This window comes from Capsicum annuum, chromosome 12, assembly GCF_002878395.1.
Source record: "Capsicum annuum cultivar UCD-10X-F1 chromosome 12, UCD10Xv1.1, whole genome shotgun sequence".
Lineage (NCBI taxonomy): Eukaryota > Viridiplantae > Streptophyta > Magnoliopsida > Solanales > Solanaceae > Capsicum > Capsicum annuum.
This window is the reverse complement of record NC_061122.1, coordinates 231,411,504-231,423,922: the sequence shown is the minus strand read 5'-3', so window position 1 is coordinate 231,423,922 and position 12,419 is coordinate 231,411,504. Positions and strand designations below refer to the sequence as shown.

General features: G+C 34.1%; 3 protein-coding genes and 1 pseudogene across 7 annotated transcripts in view; 2 read left to right on the top strand and 2 right to left on the bottom strand.

Annotated features, from left to right (window-relative positions):
• The window catches only part of LOC107848804, a 4,323-nt pseudogene extending 1,532 nt beyond the window's left edge, over positions 1–2,791 (top strand).
• A 1,398-nt stretch (positions 2,792–4,189) lies between these two features.
• Positions 4,190–8,864, bottom strand: LOC107850384 (putative F-box/FBD/LRR-repeat protein At2g05300). Of its 5 annotated transcripts, none has more exons than XR_007048504.1 (5): positions 7,960–8,096; positions 7,538–7,634; positions 6,425–6,616; positions 4,956–6,091; positions 4,190–4,834 (listed from the first exon to the last, which is right to left on the bottom strand). XR_007048504.1 is itself a non-coding variant. In XM_047401349.1 (5 exons), the coding sequence occupies exons 3-5, from the start codon at positions 6,500–6,502 to the stop codon at positions 4,451–4,453; spliced, it is 621 nt and encodes a 206-aa protein (XP_047257305.1). In that variant the 5' UTR covers positions 6,503–6,616; positions 7,538–7,634; positions 8,728–8,864; the 3' UTR covers positions 4,190–4,450. The 5 variants fall into 5 exon arrangements, 2 of the variants coding, with proteins under 2 accessions (XP_047257305.1, XP_047257304.1); XR_007048505.1 differs by having other exon boundaries at positions 4,956–5,114; XM_047401349.1 differs by lacking the exon at positions 7,960–8,096 and adding an exon at positions 8,728–8,864 and having other exon boundaries at positions 4,956–5,114.
• LOC124889484 (putative F-box/FBD/LRR-repeat protein At4g13965) lies at positions 7,714–9,124 on the bottom strand. Its single transcript, XM_047401352.1, has one exon. The coding sequence runs from the start codon at positions 8,931–8,933 to the stop codon at positions 8,541–8,543; it is 393 nt and encodes a 130-aa protein (XP_047257308.1). The 5' UTR covers positions 8,934–9,124; the 3' UTR covers positions 7,714–8,540.
• Positions 9,125–12,099: 2,975 nt separating this feature from the next.
• The window catches only part of LOC107851408 (protein FAM32A), an 18,384-nt gene continuing 18,064 nt past the window's right edge, over positions 12,100–12,419 (top strand). Inside the window, exon 1 of the mRNA XM_047401350.1 lies at positions 12,100–12,184. The gene's annotated coding sequence lies outside the window, so the exon portion shown is untranslated. The remainder of the gene's footprint in view (positions 12,185–12,419) is intronic.

The following is a 12,419-nucleotide window of genomic DNA, read 5'->3' as shown; positions in this document are numbered from 1 at the left end:
TATAGCAGCAGCACCTAATTTTTTTTTTATTAAAAAAAAAAAGAACAGTCACTAACAGGGATCGAACCCGCTTATTATTATTATTATAATTTTTTTTATTTATTTCTATAGCAGCAGTAACTAGCATTTTTTTTATTAAAAAAAAGAAATAGCCACTAGCAGGGATCGAACCGGCGCAGTAAACTGAAGGAAGCGTCCAAGAAGATCAAATAACACCACTGGGCTATCTAAGTGTCTTGTTTCATGTGGTTCAACATTTATATACATACATAAATATAGATTTTCTACCTTATATATACAACATAATTTTTTTACCGAGGGGGTTCGGGTGAACCCTATGGCAATCAAATAGGTCCGCCTTTACGTTAGTTTAATAACGTTAATTTAATAATATTTTAATAACGTTAATTTGATAACGTTAATTTAATATAATACTACTACTAACATTAATTTAGTAACGTTTTATTAAAATTATAATTTTCTTATTATCAGTATAGTTTCATATTTAATTTAATATTTAAATAAATTATATTTAGATATATTATATAACTTAAATTCGCGCTCAGCTTTATAATATACATACATACCCGCACGATTTTTTCGTATGATGCTGACCCACCTAATTAATAAATGTTCAATATTGCTCTTTTTCCGCAATGACAAAGGAAATTAGATGTCATTTTCATCTTTGAGCAAAAATAATGAAAAAAAATAGTGAAAAGTCATTTAAATATATAAAAATGAATTAGTAAGGGCATAATAGTAAAACTTTGACAGTGCACAAATATGACCTTTAACTATTTAAAACTGCACAAATACGACCCCTCTCCAAGTCAGCCCTTTTAACGACGTAGCACCGTGTGATTGGGTTACCTTTCCATGTAGGCGCGAGTGAAACTCACGCATGGGGGTTGCAAAATCGGAGGTCATATTTGTTCAGGTTTTGAATAGTTAAAGATCATATTTGTGCATTATCAAAGTTTGAGGTCAAAGTTATAAAATAGTGTCAAGTTTAGGGTTATTTTTATGTATTAACTCTTTATGTTATGCCAATTTGTTTTCTTTTTGGATGTTGAATAACCATAACATAAGATTTAAATGTTAAAGACATAATATATAAATAGACACCTTAATTAACTTGGTCTCAACAGATAACTTGACACCGTAACTTTGAAAATGCACATCTAGACACCTCAACTCGGTTCTACTGTGTCCTGCGAGCACTTGACGCTTACGTGGCACATAAACTTTGGACGTATCTAGATGATCATTTTGTAATTTAGGTTGCATTATCTTGTTATATTATCGGTATTTTATTATCTTGTTGTTGTTTAAATTCGTTGCTATCGTCTCTTTTTCACGGTTTAATCAACCAATGGTCTTTCCGAAAAAACCTCTCTACCTTCTCAAACGCAGGGGTAAAGTCTGCGACTCTGCGTACACTATACCCTTCCTAATTAACTCCACTTGTTGGAACACTAGGATGCCATTTTATCTGTTTGAGATATGATGACAACCTATGTTGCTCGGACTCTTCAAAAATGTCAACCGCACGCGTCGGGTTCTCCTAGAGTAGTGTATTTTTCGAGAATCTGACCCTAACCTCATGTAAGGACCCTTGACTTAGATGAGGAGTAAATACTGACTTGACTTGTGGTATTTTCTTTGCAGGTGAGAGCAAAAAATCTGCTACTACTTCCAAATTCCTACATTTTGATGTTGTATCAGATGAATCAGATCACTATTACGTCAAATCGAACCGATCCAGCAAGGACAAAAAATGCTTCATCGATACGAACACTTCTGCATACAGAACGATAATGAAAGAATGGAAAATCCTGGAGAAACAGCTCCCTGAATCCATCTATGTTCGAACTTATGAGTCGCGAATGGATCTTCTTCGCGCTGTCATTGTTGGTGCTGCCGGTACTCCATATCATGACGGACTCTTCTTCTTTGACATTGTCTTTCCTTCAGATTATCCGAAACAACCTCCCAAAGTTCGTTATCTGTCGCGTGGATATCATATGAATCCTAATCTTTATCCTGACGGATATGTTTGCTTGAGCCTCGTTAACACTTGGAGTGGAACCTGGGTCGAAAGATGGAACTCGAAAACTTCCACGATTCTTTAGGTCCTCGTCTCAACGCTCAGCCTTACTTCAACGAGCCTGGACACGAATACTACATCAAAGACGAGGTTTGTCTGAAGGCATCTTTAACTTACAACGAGGAAGTGTTCATCTTGACATGTAAAACGATGCTTAGTTCTATTCGTACACCTCCAAAGAACTTCGAGGGCTTTGTTTATCATCAGTACTTTCGGTGAGTTCATATTGTCAGCTGTTGATGCATATGGTAATGGAAATGCTACTGCAGGTCACTATCAAGTAAATAACCCACCATCATCTCGAGTTCACAACTCCGCTCAGTTTCAGAAGAATTCGAAGAAAATGCTTTCATGAAATTGAACAACAGTACTCCGAACAAGCCGAAAAATGGATTGCTTCTGAAGATAAATGTAACAATCTTGATACTAATGTCTTCCTTTTTTTGTCAAAAAGTGTACTGTGAGTACTCAAAAATGAACAATGATAAAATGCAACTTTGTCTGCTCCAACCAATGCTGCTATTGATGTTTGGTTTTGTGAGGTTGATGTTACACCATTAAATGCTTGATTCTAGCAACTTATTGACCATATAATAATAACTATTAAGTAATTTTCTCCATCCATTTTGAGCTATGAAAATGGTTATATGGAGAAAATGAATAATAAGAAGAGTAGGAGGTTGTTTAATTAGAGTCGAGAAAATACCTTGTTATTCGCCTGAACTATATCCAAAACGGTAGAGACACACCTCAACTTAAAGGGGGTCTTATTTACCCTCCTGAAGAGTGTAATTTTGACATCCTTAGTGCCTACGTGGCACATACATGGCACACACGTGTGCCTACGTGGACACTTCAGTGTGTTGTGCCACGTAGGCACTAAGAATGTCAAAATTATATTTTTTATTAGTTCACGGTAATAGGATCCCTTTAAATTGAGGTATGTCTCTGCCATTTTAATTATAGTTGAGGAGTATCTCATTAGAGTCAATTCTTTTTTGTACTACCTCTATTGAAAGTGGATTAAATAGAATACAAAAGAATTGTTTTTGTGTATTAGTTTTTTTTTTTCCCCTTTGTGGATATAATGAAAGAAAATGAATGATACTTTTCTTGGGCCCTTTCGCACACGGCCATATTGTAACAATATAGTAAAAAAAAGGAAGCCCGGTGCACTAAATTTCCCGTTATGTGCAGGGTCCCACCACAAGGGTATATTGTATGCAGCTTTATCTTATATTTCTGTTAGAGGCTGTTTCCAAGATTATCAACCAAAGAAGGTGGAGCTCATGTTTTTCTTCTTGATGCTTAAACACAATATATCATATGGCTAACTATAATAAAAAATGTGGCTTATCTGCTCATCGTATCAGGTTCAGGAAGACAAGAGTTGAAAGAAAATCACAATGGATATGTAAAACATCTAAAATGCAACACGAAAATGTTTCAGAGAAACGACACCATAACAGTCATACATCACAAAGATATGACTTAGTAATAAGCTAAGTAGACTTCTCTATTTATCTTTGTGATAGCTCTAACACCCATTACATTCGAGGCAAATTAGGTATAATTATACAAAAAATGTGTAAAATTTGATGATAAGATTTAGAAAAGCATCCTGTAAGCCAAGAAGATGGCTGAGTGCTTTAGTTTCCAAGCAGAACCTTAAAGCTTTGAATGTCAATATGCGTTCGAACCTTTCGTGCACCTATGACCCTTAAATTCTGAGTCGCCACTGGTCATGACTTGGCATAGAGTATTTTGCTTTCGCTCATGACTTGGTATAGTGTTTTACCCCCAGAATGCCTATGAGATAGTAGTCGGTCGGCCTTTCGAACGCCTTCTTCCTTGACCATCACTTTTAAAATATTTACTTCAGTAGTACCAGAATGCCTCAATAGTATCAGAATGCCTCTTTATCATGGTCGATATCGAAAACTTCTCCAAAATTATTGCATTCTTTAACATAAAGTCCGCCCCAAGAATGAGATTTCAGGCTAATAAAACTAATAGATATAGTCATGCATTCTCAATCACAATCTCATACAAAGATTAAAGGGAATCATTACACAATGATAGACCTTGATGCTACTGGCAAATTAAAGTAACAAAATAAAACATATCATTTGGCTCAATGAATACGTACAACATCTAAAATGAAACATAAAATGCCACTTACTTGAGAAACCAAGATACCATAACAGTTGGTACACCACAAAAATTTAGTGATAATTACATATAGGAAGTTAGAGGTTCATAGATTGCATGAGAGATTTATCAAAAACTCAGCATAAAAGGGACATCTCTCATAACCCGGGACACAAAACTAGTTGCGGTCTAGTCCAGGAATCTGGAATAATCATACCATTCGAGGAGGCTCATAGGCAAGTGGCAACCTAATACTATCTTAGGCATTCGAGATACAAATTCGGACATGAAGAAGTTTGAACATATCCTGCACTTTATCATGGCTGGCATCACAAGCTTCTCCAAAATTGTTGCATTCTTTAACACAAGTTCTAAAAGTTCGAAACGCGTGTCAAAGCCCTTGTTGAAAGTTCTTCTTGTGGCTGAATCGCATCTCAAACACAACGCAGAGGATTGGACAATCTTAACATTCTTGAGGTTGGGCAACTCAAAGCTTGAAATACAACTCTGCAAGTCAATATTATCTCCTTCGGCCGAACATTCTAACTCAAAGTCGCACCAGGACCTACCAAACTGGAGACACAGGATATAATCAAGATCAAGGACATATTTGCATTCTCCTTCAGAAACTATTTTCTTGACGGGATCCAAATGAATAGAAGTAAAAAGAAGAGAAAAAGTTCCAAGAAATTACAGGATTAAAAATGTCTATGTTGAGCGTTTCCACATGATGCAAGGCTCGCAAAATACCAGTTGCTCCAAACAAATTAAAATAGTCATCCAACTCTAACGTTAGACATTTGCATTTAAGTTCTGGAATAGACAGCCCTTTGAGCTGCATCATGCACAGGGCCTGCAACATGAAATTATAGCAGCTAAGCAAACTTTGTTGGTTCATCAACTAAAATCGGTATACCCTGATGTGATGCTCCGATAAATTAAAGTTGAATATATTAAGGGGTAAGAGTTGGCAAAATATTAGAAGCTAAGATTGATGACTTATAAAATATACAGCAACAACATACCCAATATTCCCACAAATGGGAGGGTAAGTGTAAGCAGTCCATACCACTACCTCAGATCATAGGCGGATCCAGGATATAAAGTTTGTGGGTTCCCATGTTAGACAAAAATAAAACTAAATAGTAGCTAAAGGGATTTGATCCCACAACCAAGAGGTTGTGGTAAAACTTTTACTAGTTCCTGTGCTCCACTAGACCAACAATACAATTTGTTTATGGGTTCCTAACTTATAATTTTTATATATTTACCAGATTTCTTTATATAAATACTAGATCCGTACGAAAGTTACTGGGTTCCGGAACCCCCTCTGAGGCCCTAGATCCGCCCCTGCCTCAGATGTGAATTAGAGAGATTGTTTCTGAAGGGGCAGTGCGGCGCACTAAAGCTATCGCTATGCGCGGTGTCCAGGGAAGGGCCCCACCACAAGGGTGTATTGTACGCAGCCTTACCTTGCATTTCTGCAAGAGGCTATTTCCAAGGCTTGAACCAGTGACCTCGTGGTCACATGGCAGCAACTATACCAGTTACTCCACGACTCCCCCTTCATCTCAAAAATCAATTAGAGAGAGTTAAATACAAACCTTAGTAAACCAAGCTCCGAGTTCAGCTCAGTTACGCAACTCAACTTTTGAAAATTCTCTTGAACGAGCGTAATAATAAATATTTGGTGATAATTCCAACGACTCTCTTCCTCATCATCACCAGAATCACAACAGGTCCAATTAGCACACCTATGTCTGAATGTAAGACTAGCATCGACCAAAGACGACACATCTAAAAGCCTTAACTCGAAATCTTCAAGATTTCCTGATATCCGAAAATGCTTAAGATAAGGAGCAAAAATTTCCACGAAGAATTCCGATTCAGCTAGATCTTTATCCAAACAAAGGTCTTTCAAATACACTCTCTTTAACTTTAACGAATTAATTTCCAAGCGACTAAAACAATGCAGTCCGGAAAGTTCCATTGTTTCCAATTCAGGACAGCCTGCTAGTAAACTCGCAATGGCCTCATTATCTAACGATATTTCATCCATCTTTATGCTTTTTAGATTCGTCCATGATGTTGTCTTTCGATAAGGAAATTCAGCATAAGTAATATCCAAAGTTTTCAAAGAAGAACAAGTGCAAAAAGGCTCACCGAATAGTATCCGCTCATCGTATGACCGCAATACAACATGTTCAACATTTCTTTCAACCGCAAAACTAAGCCATCCATTGATATTAGACTCGCCGTAACGAAATTCACCAGAGAGTCTAAGCTTTTCGATTTTGGAAGCAACGGAATGAGCTAATACATAATCAATAAAAGATTCGAAATCTTTTACTCTACCTGAGCGGAATTCAAAATCGAAATTGTAAGCAAAAGTCCAAAGATACTTCCACCTTTTAGAGAGAATTGAAGTTCGGGATGCTTCAACTGTTGGCAAAAGAGAGAGAATTTGTATGAGCAGTGAATCCGGTAACTGACTGATCCGATCATCGTCTAGGGTTTTCCGAACTCTACGGCGGCGCTGAACTTCGGCGCCGACGGACGGTGGAGGAATCACCTTAGGAGAGTGCTTACGGCGGCGCCGTCGCAGCCGCATTTGAGCTTTCAGAAATTTTCCACAAAGGTTTTTGGGTCTCTATGTTGGAAATCGGGGTAATGAATTTTGGGATTTTCTAGAGTTTCTGTTATTACATGTCCAAAATTTTACTATTAATCCTCTTCAATTTTTCAATTAATAAAATAATCTACTCCTATTTTTTCATTTATAGATCGAATCGATAATCAATTTGTTCATATATAGGTTGGATCGATAATCGATCTGTCGGATTGATAATGATTTGTCCATATATAAATTGGATCGATAATCGATCTTTCGGATTAATAATCAATCCGTTCATATATAGGTCAGATTGATAATCGATTTGTCGGATTGATAATCGATTTGTCAAATCGATAATTGATCTATCTATATATCGATTTGATCGATAATAGATCTATCTCATTAATGGATATCATTTCCCTAAAAAAAAAAAAAAACGAAACCTTATAGTCTGTTTTAAGAGATTTTGTGAGTTGGTTGGAGACTAGAGAGGTGTCTGTGACATACACTAGATCAGGACATTGTGAGTTAAAAGGTTGCCAAACCACCAACGTCGCCACGCACTCCCCTAGCCATTGACTAAAAACTAGTAAACTATTGGAGAAAGCATGACAACAACAAAAAAAAAAAAGTACTACGCAGAGATAACAACAACAACATACCCGGTGTATTCCCACAAAATGGGGTCCGCGAGGATGAAGTGTACGCAGTCCATACCACTACCACATATGCAGTAGAGAGCCTGTTTTCGATAGACCCCTGGCACAGGACACATAGCAGTATAACAAATAAAAGACATAAAAGCAAACAACAAAAAGGAACATACCACACCGCTAGATAATAAAGGAAACAAGACACTATTCGAAATTATAGACATCACCAAAACACCACGAACAAGAGACTAGAAGAAACTACAGGCACAGAACACGGAGATACTAAACATTTTAAGCAACAACGCTGTAAAAAATCTGGTTTTTAGATTAAAGGATTGTGAAAAGGTAGAAAGGCTACAAGTTTCTCTAATCAATCCAATTATGTTTGTGAAATTTGTGCGAACCAAGATCAGAAAGAGTTGAATACAAACCTCGGTGAACCAAGATCCGAGTGTAAGCTCAGTTACGCAACTCAACTTTTGAAAATTATGTACGACAAGGGTCATAAAGCCTTGATGTTCATCCTCACAATCATTTTCACAGAAGCAACTATTGCTGAAATTAAGATAAGCGTTAATCAAGGAAGACACATCTAGTAGCCTAAACTTGCCGTCTTCAAGAACTCCTGAAATTTCAAAATGCTGAAGATTCGGCCCAAATATTTCCAAGGAGAAATCGGTTCCTCATCATCCATACAAAGATCTTCCAAATACAGTTTCTTTAATTTTAACGAATTAATTTCCAGCCTACCAAAAGCCTTCACGCTTTTAAGTTCCATAACTTCCAAATTTGGACAGCCTGCCAGTAACTTCACAACGTGTTCACAACATATCTCCTTCATCTTTATGCTCTTTAGAGACGTCCATGATATTGCCATTTGATAAGGAAATTCAAAACTTATAGTATCCAAAATTTTCAAAGACAAACAAGTGCAGAAAGATTTACTAATGGATTTATACTCATCTCACCACAATTCAACATGTTCCACTTTTCTTTGAACGGCAAAATTAAGTCATCTGTTAATACCGGAGTCATCGCAAAAAGAGTCACCGAAAAAGGGTCCGCGGAGTTTGAATTTTACAATTTTGTAAGCAGCGGAATGAGCTAATACATAATCAACAAAGCATTCAAACTCTTGTAATTGCTCTTTGTTAAAATCAAAGTCGAAATTGTAAACAAAAGTCCAAAGATACTTCCACCTTTTAGAGAGAATTGAAGTTCGGGACGCTTCGACTGTTGGCAAAAGAGACAGAATTTGAACGAGGAGTGAATCCGGTAACTGACTGATCCGATCATTGTCTAGGGTTTTTCGACCTCTACGGCGGCGGCGGTGAACTTCACCGCGGACGGACGGTGGAGGAATCACCGGAGGGGAGTGATTACGGCGGCGCGGTCGCAGCTGCATTGCACAAATTTTTCACTAAGGTTTTTGGATCTCTATGTTAGAAATTGGGGAAATGAATTTAGGGACATTTTGGGATTTTCAAAATTTTCTGTTACTTTATTACATACTAGAAAAATTATTGTTAATTGATCGATTGTGAATTTAAATCATTTTTCCAATGATTCAAATTTAAAGAATCAATCACTACTTTATAAATTGATAATTCTTCAATGAAGTTTTTAAATTTCAATAAATTTTGTGAGCATTCAAAAATTATTATCCATTCATTCATCTAAAACGTAAGTATACATATTCTATTCCTTAAAACTAATTTTAAGTCCTTGAATCAACAACACACACAAAAACAAATCTAAAGGTTAAGAATAATCTAGACAATCAAGCAAAATATACTTTTTACGTTTAAAATTGAATTTGTTCAAAATTTACTTTACGTAGTTCTTTCTTTCAACTAATCAAATTTTATCGGTTCATATTGTGTTAGTGTTATTAATCATCCCTTGTTACTAATAACATAACTCATTAACTCAACCTTATGACACTATATACCCAATGTTGATTTTTTAACTTGCAAAATTTGAAAATTGATCAAAATAAATTAACTCATGATATTTAGTATTGACATAAGAAAAAACCTTAGTATAGTAGCAGGTGTTAAATACTATCGATAAATCCTTTCATCTATTCTTCATTATCATCCTCTTCGATTTTCTGTGTGGTTCTTCCTTTGTAACACAATATTCACTCTGTAACATATCTTCGACATCAAATCTACATCTCATCTATAGTTTCTATCTGTTTGTATCCACCATATAATTAAATATATAAAATAAGAAAGGAAATAACTTTAGATTAACCATAAAGTATGAAACATGAATGAAATTACATTATGAACTTATTAATTTAAAAAATTACAATAATAATTTATTAAAAATAAAATAAATTTTATTTAAATATTCATATATAGTTTAAACATCAATATCAAATCAACTATATGTAGGCACAATCAAACTTGATTGACCTAGTGGTTAGCTCACTACATCGCTTAAGTAAGTGTTAGGGGTTCGATTTCCAACTCCAACTAGTCAATCTACTTTACCATGAATACACACGGTACATACCACTCCTTTTCCTTTTGTTGAAGCAAATGTACATTGTGAAATATGTTAACCATATTGTCCATAATATGAAGAGTTTGTTTCAAATAATATTATCAGTTTTTTTAAATTGTTTAATTATCCTGTTTTTAATTATTAAATTGAATTATTTTTATTTATTTTTTAAATAGGATTTTTGTGGTGTCGATAATTGTTAGCGCACGAATGTTTTGCTTCACCTATTACATATAGATAGGTATAGATATAGATTCTTTTGTGGAGAATGTGAAAATGGAAAAAGAGTTATATCTAATGTTGGTAACTTCCCGAATTTAAAAGATTTAAATAGAATAACAAATATCTTTAAAAAAAAAAAAAAGAGAAAAGAAGAAGACTAACCTATTTCCCCTAATCAAATGTTTAGATTTATTGTCGTAATTTAAATTGTAAAAACAAATTTTTACAAATTTAAATTATACAATTTTTGGTTTCTTAAAAAGCTCTAGAAATTAAAGCCAGATAATAATTAAATGTTAAGACATAAAAATAATTTTAACATTTTTTAAATATAAATTAAAAACATGTGTTTGCATGATTTAAAATTTATTAGTATTATTTTAAGTTAAACTTAAAGTGGGCATAAAAGGTGTATCCGTATTTATATTTTTTAAGGTTCATTTAAAAAAAAAAAAAAACTTAAAGGGCCCATAAAACGTCTATTTGCATTATCAAACAAAATTTGATTTTAAAAAACGAATTGGATAAAGAAACGTAATGTTAACTGTTTGTAACTTCTCAATTTTGAAATATGATAAATTTTAAAATATATATTTGTATATTTACAAATTCAAATTAAAAGATAAGTAGTAAGTAATTTCAACCTAATTAACTAACTTATAGTAATTTCAACCTAATTAACTAACTTATTCTTAAAAGCTACACGAGTCAATTTTATACGCTGCCATTTGGGTTAATAAGGAGGCTGCATCCTCTTTTCAGTAATAAATAAATATAGATATAGATTTGTTTGAACCGTGACGAGTATTAGGTAGACTTAGGTGGTACAAAAACTCGTGTAAGAATGGTGGGATGAGAATTAAAGTATTTTTGTGTTTTGACAGTGTTGCATCAGAGATCAACTCTTAACTCATTTTTATTTACTTTGGTGATGGATGTTTTGATGCGGCGTGCTTTGGTGTATGTTATTTGTTGATGATGTTGTATTGATTGACAAGATTCGAAGAGAAATTTATGATAAGTTGTAGGTTTGAAGACATACTCTTGAGTCTAAAGATTTAGGTTAAGCAAGATTAAGAAGGAGTACTTGAAATATAAGTTTAATGATTTATCGCATGCGTAATAATGAAGCTGAATTCTCAGGTCTTCCAAAAGCATAGTTCTTTCACTAAAGTTTTTGGGTCTCTATGTTTGAAACAAGGACAATGAATGTGGGACATTTTGAGATTTTCTAATTCTTTTGTTATTACATACTCGTAATAGGATACAATCAATTTGGGTATGATTTGATATTTGAAGTTTCTGTTTGGTAATTTTGTTTTCAATTTTCAAAAGATACTATACCATTACTATTATCAAAGTAATTTTATATGGTCTAAGTTCGATATCGCTATATTGCAATATGGTAAATGGATAATCCTAGTTTGTTTAACTTCAAACTATATAAGCGAAATACATATGCAAACCCTCAAACTTGTTTGATTTTTTCACTTAGACACTTGTGCTTAACCTAACACCTATTAAACACTTGATTTCTGTAAAAAAATGTGTTAATTAGGTGCAATCTGTTTTAATTATTCATACTAACAACTTACATATATATATATATATATATATATTCAAAGGAAAGTACAAAACAACTCTCTTTCTTAATCAATTACACAAAAGACATTTTAGTTAATGTACATAGTCAAAGTCCCAACGTCTAAACATTTAGTTTCGAACCAATACTTAGATCATCGTATATTTGTAAGTAGTAAAATAAGCAAAACAAGAAATTGAGAGGTCTTCATGTAATTAAATATAGTTGTGGGTCTCCAACGTAAATATCATCTTCTCCCTTTAACAAAAAATCACTTTTTTTTCCTTCCACTTTTCTATCTAACAGCTTTTGGAAGCTCCGACCGCCGCCGTATTCCGGTGAGTCCTCCGCCATCCATCGCCAGCTACATAATCGCCACCGTTTATATATATATATATATATTGTTTATAAAATAAAATCTTCAATAAATTTTCATTTTTATGGTTTTTTTTAAAAAAAATTTGTGAGTTTTTTTTTAATTTAATTTGAATATATATGGTTTATATACATTAGTTTTGTCTTTATTTTGGTTATGGATCGTGATAAAGCTAATTCCATTGGAGCTGAAATCAT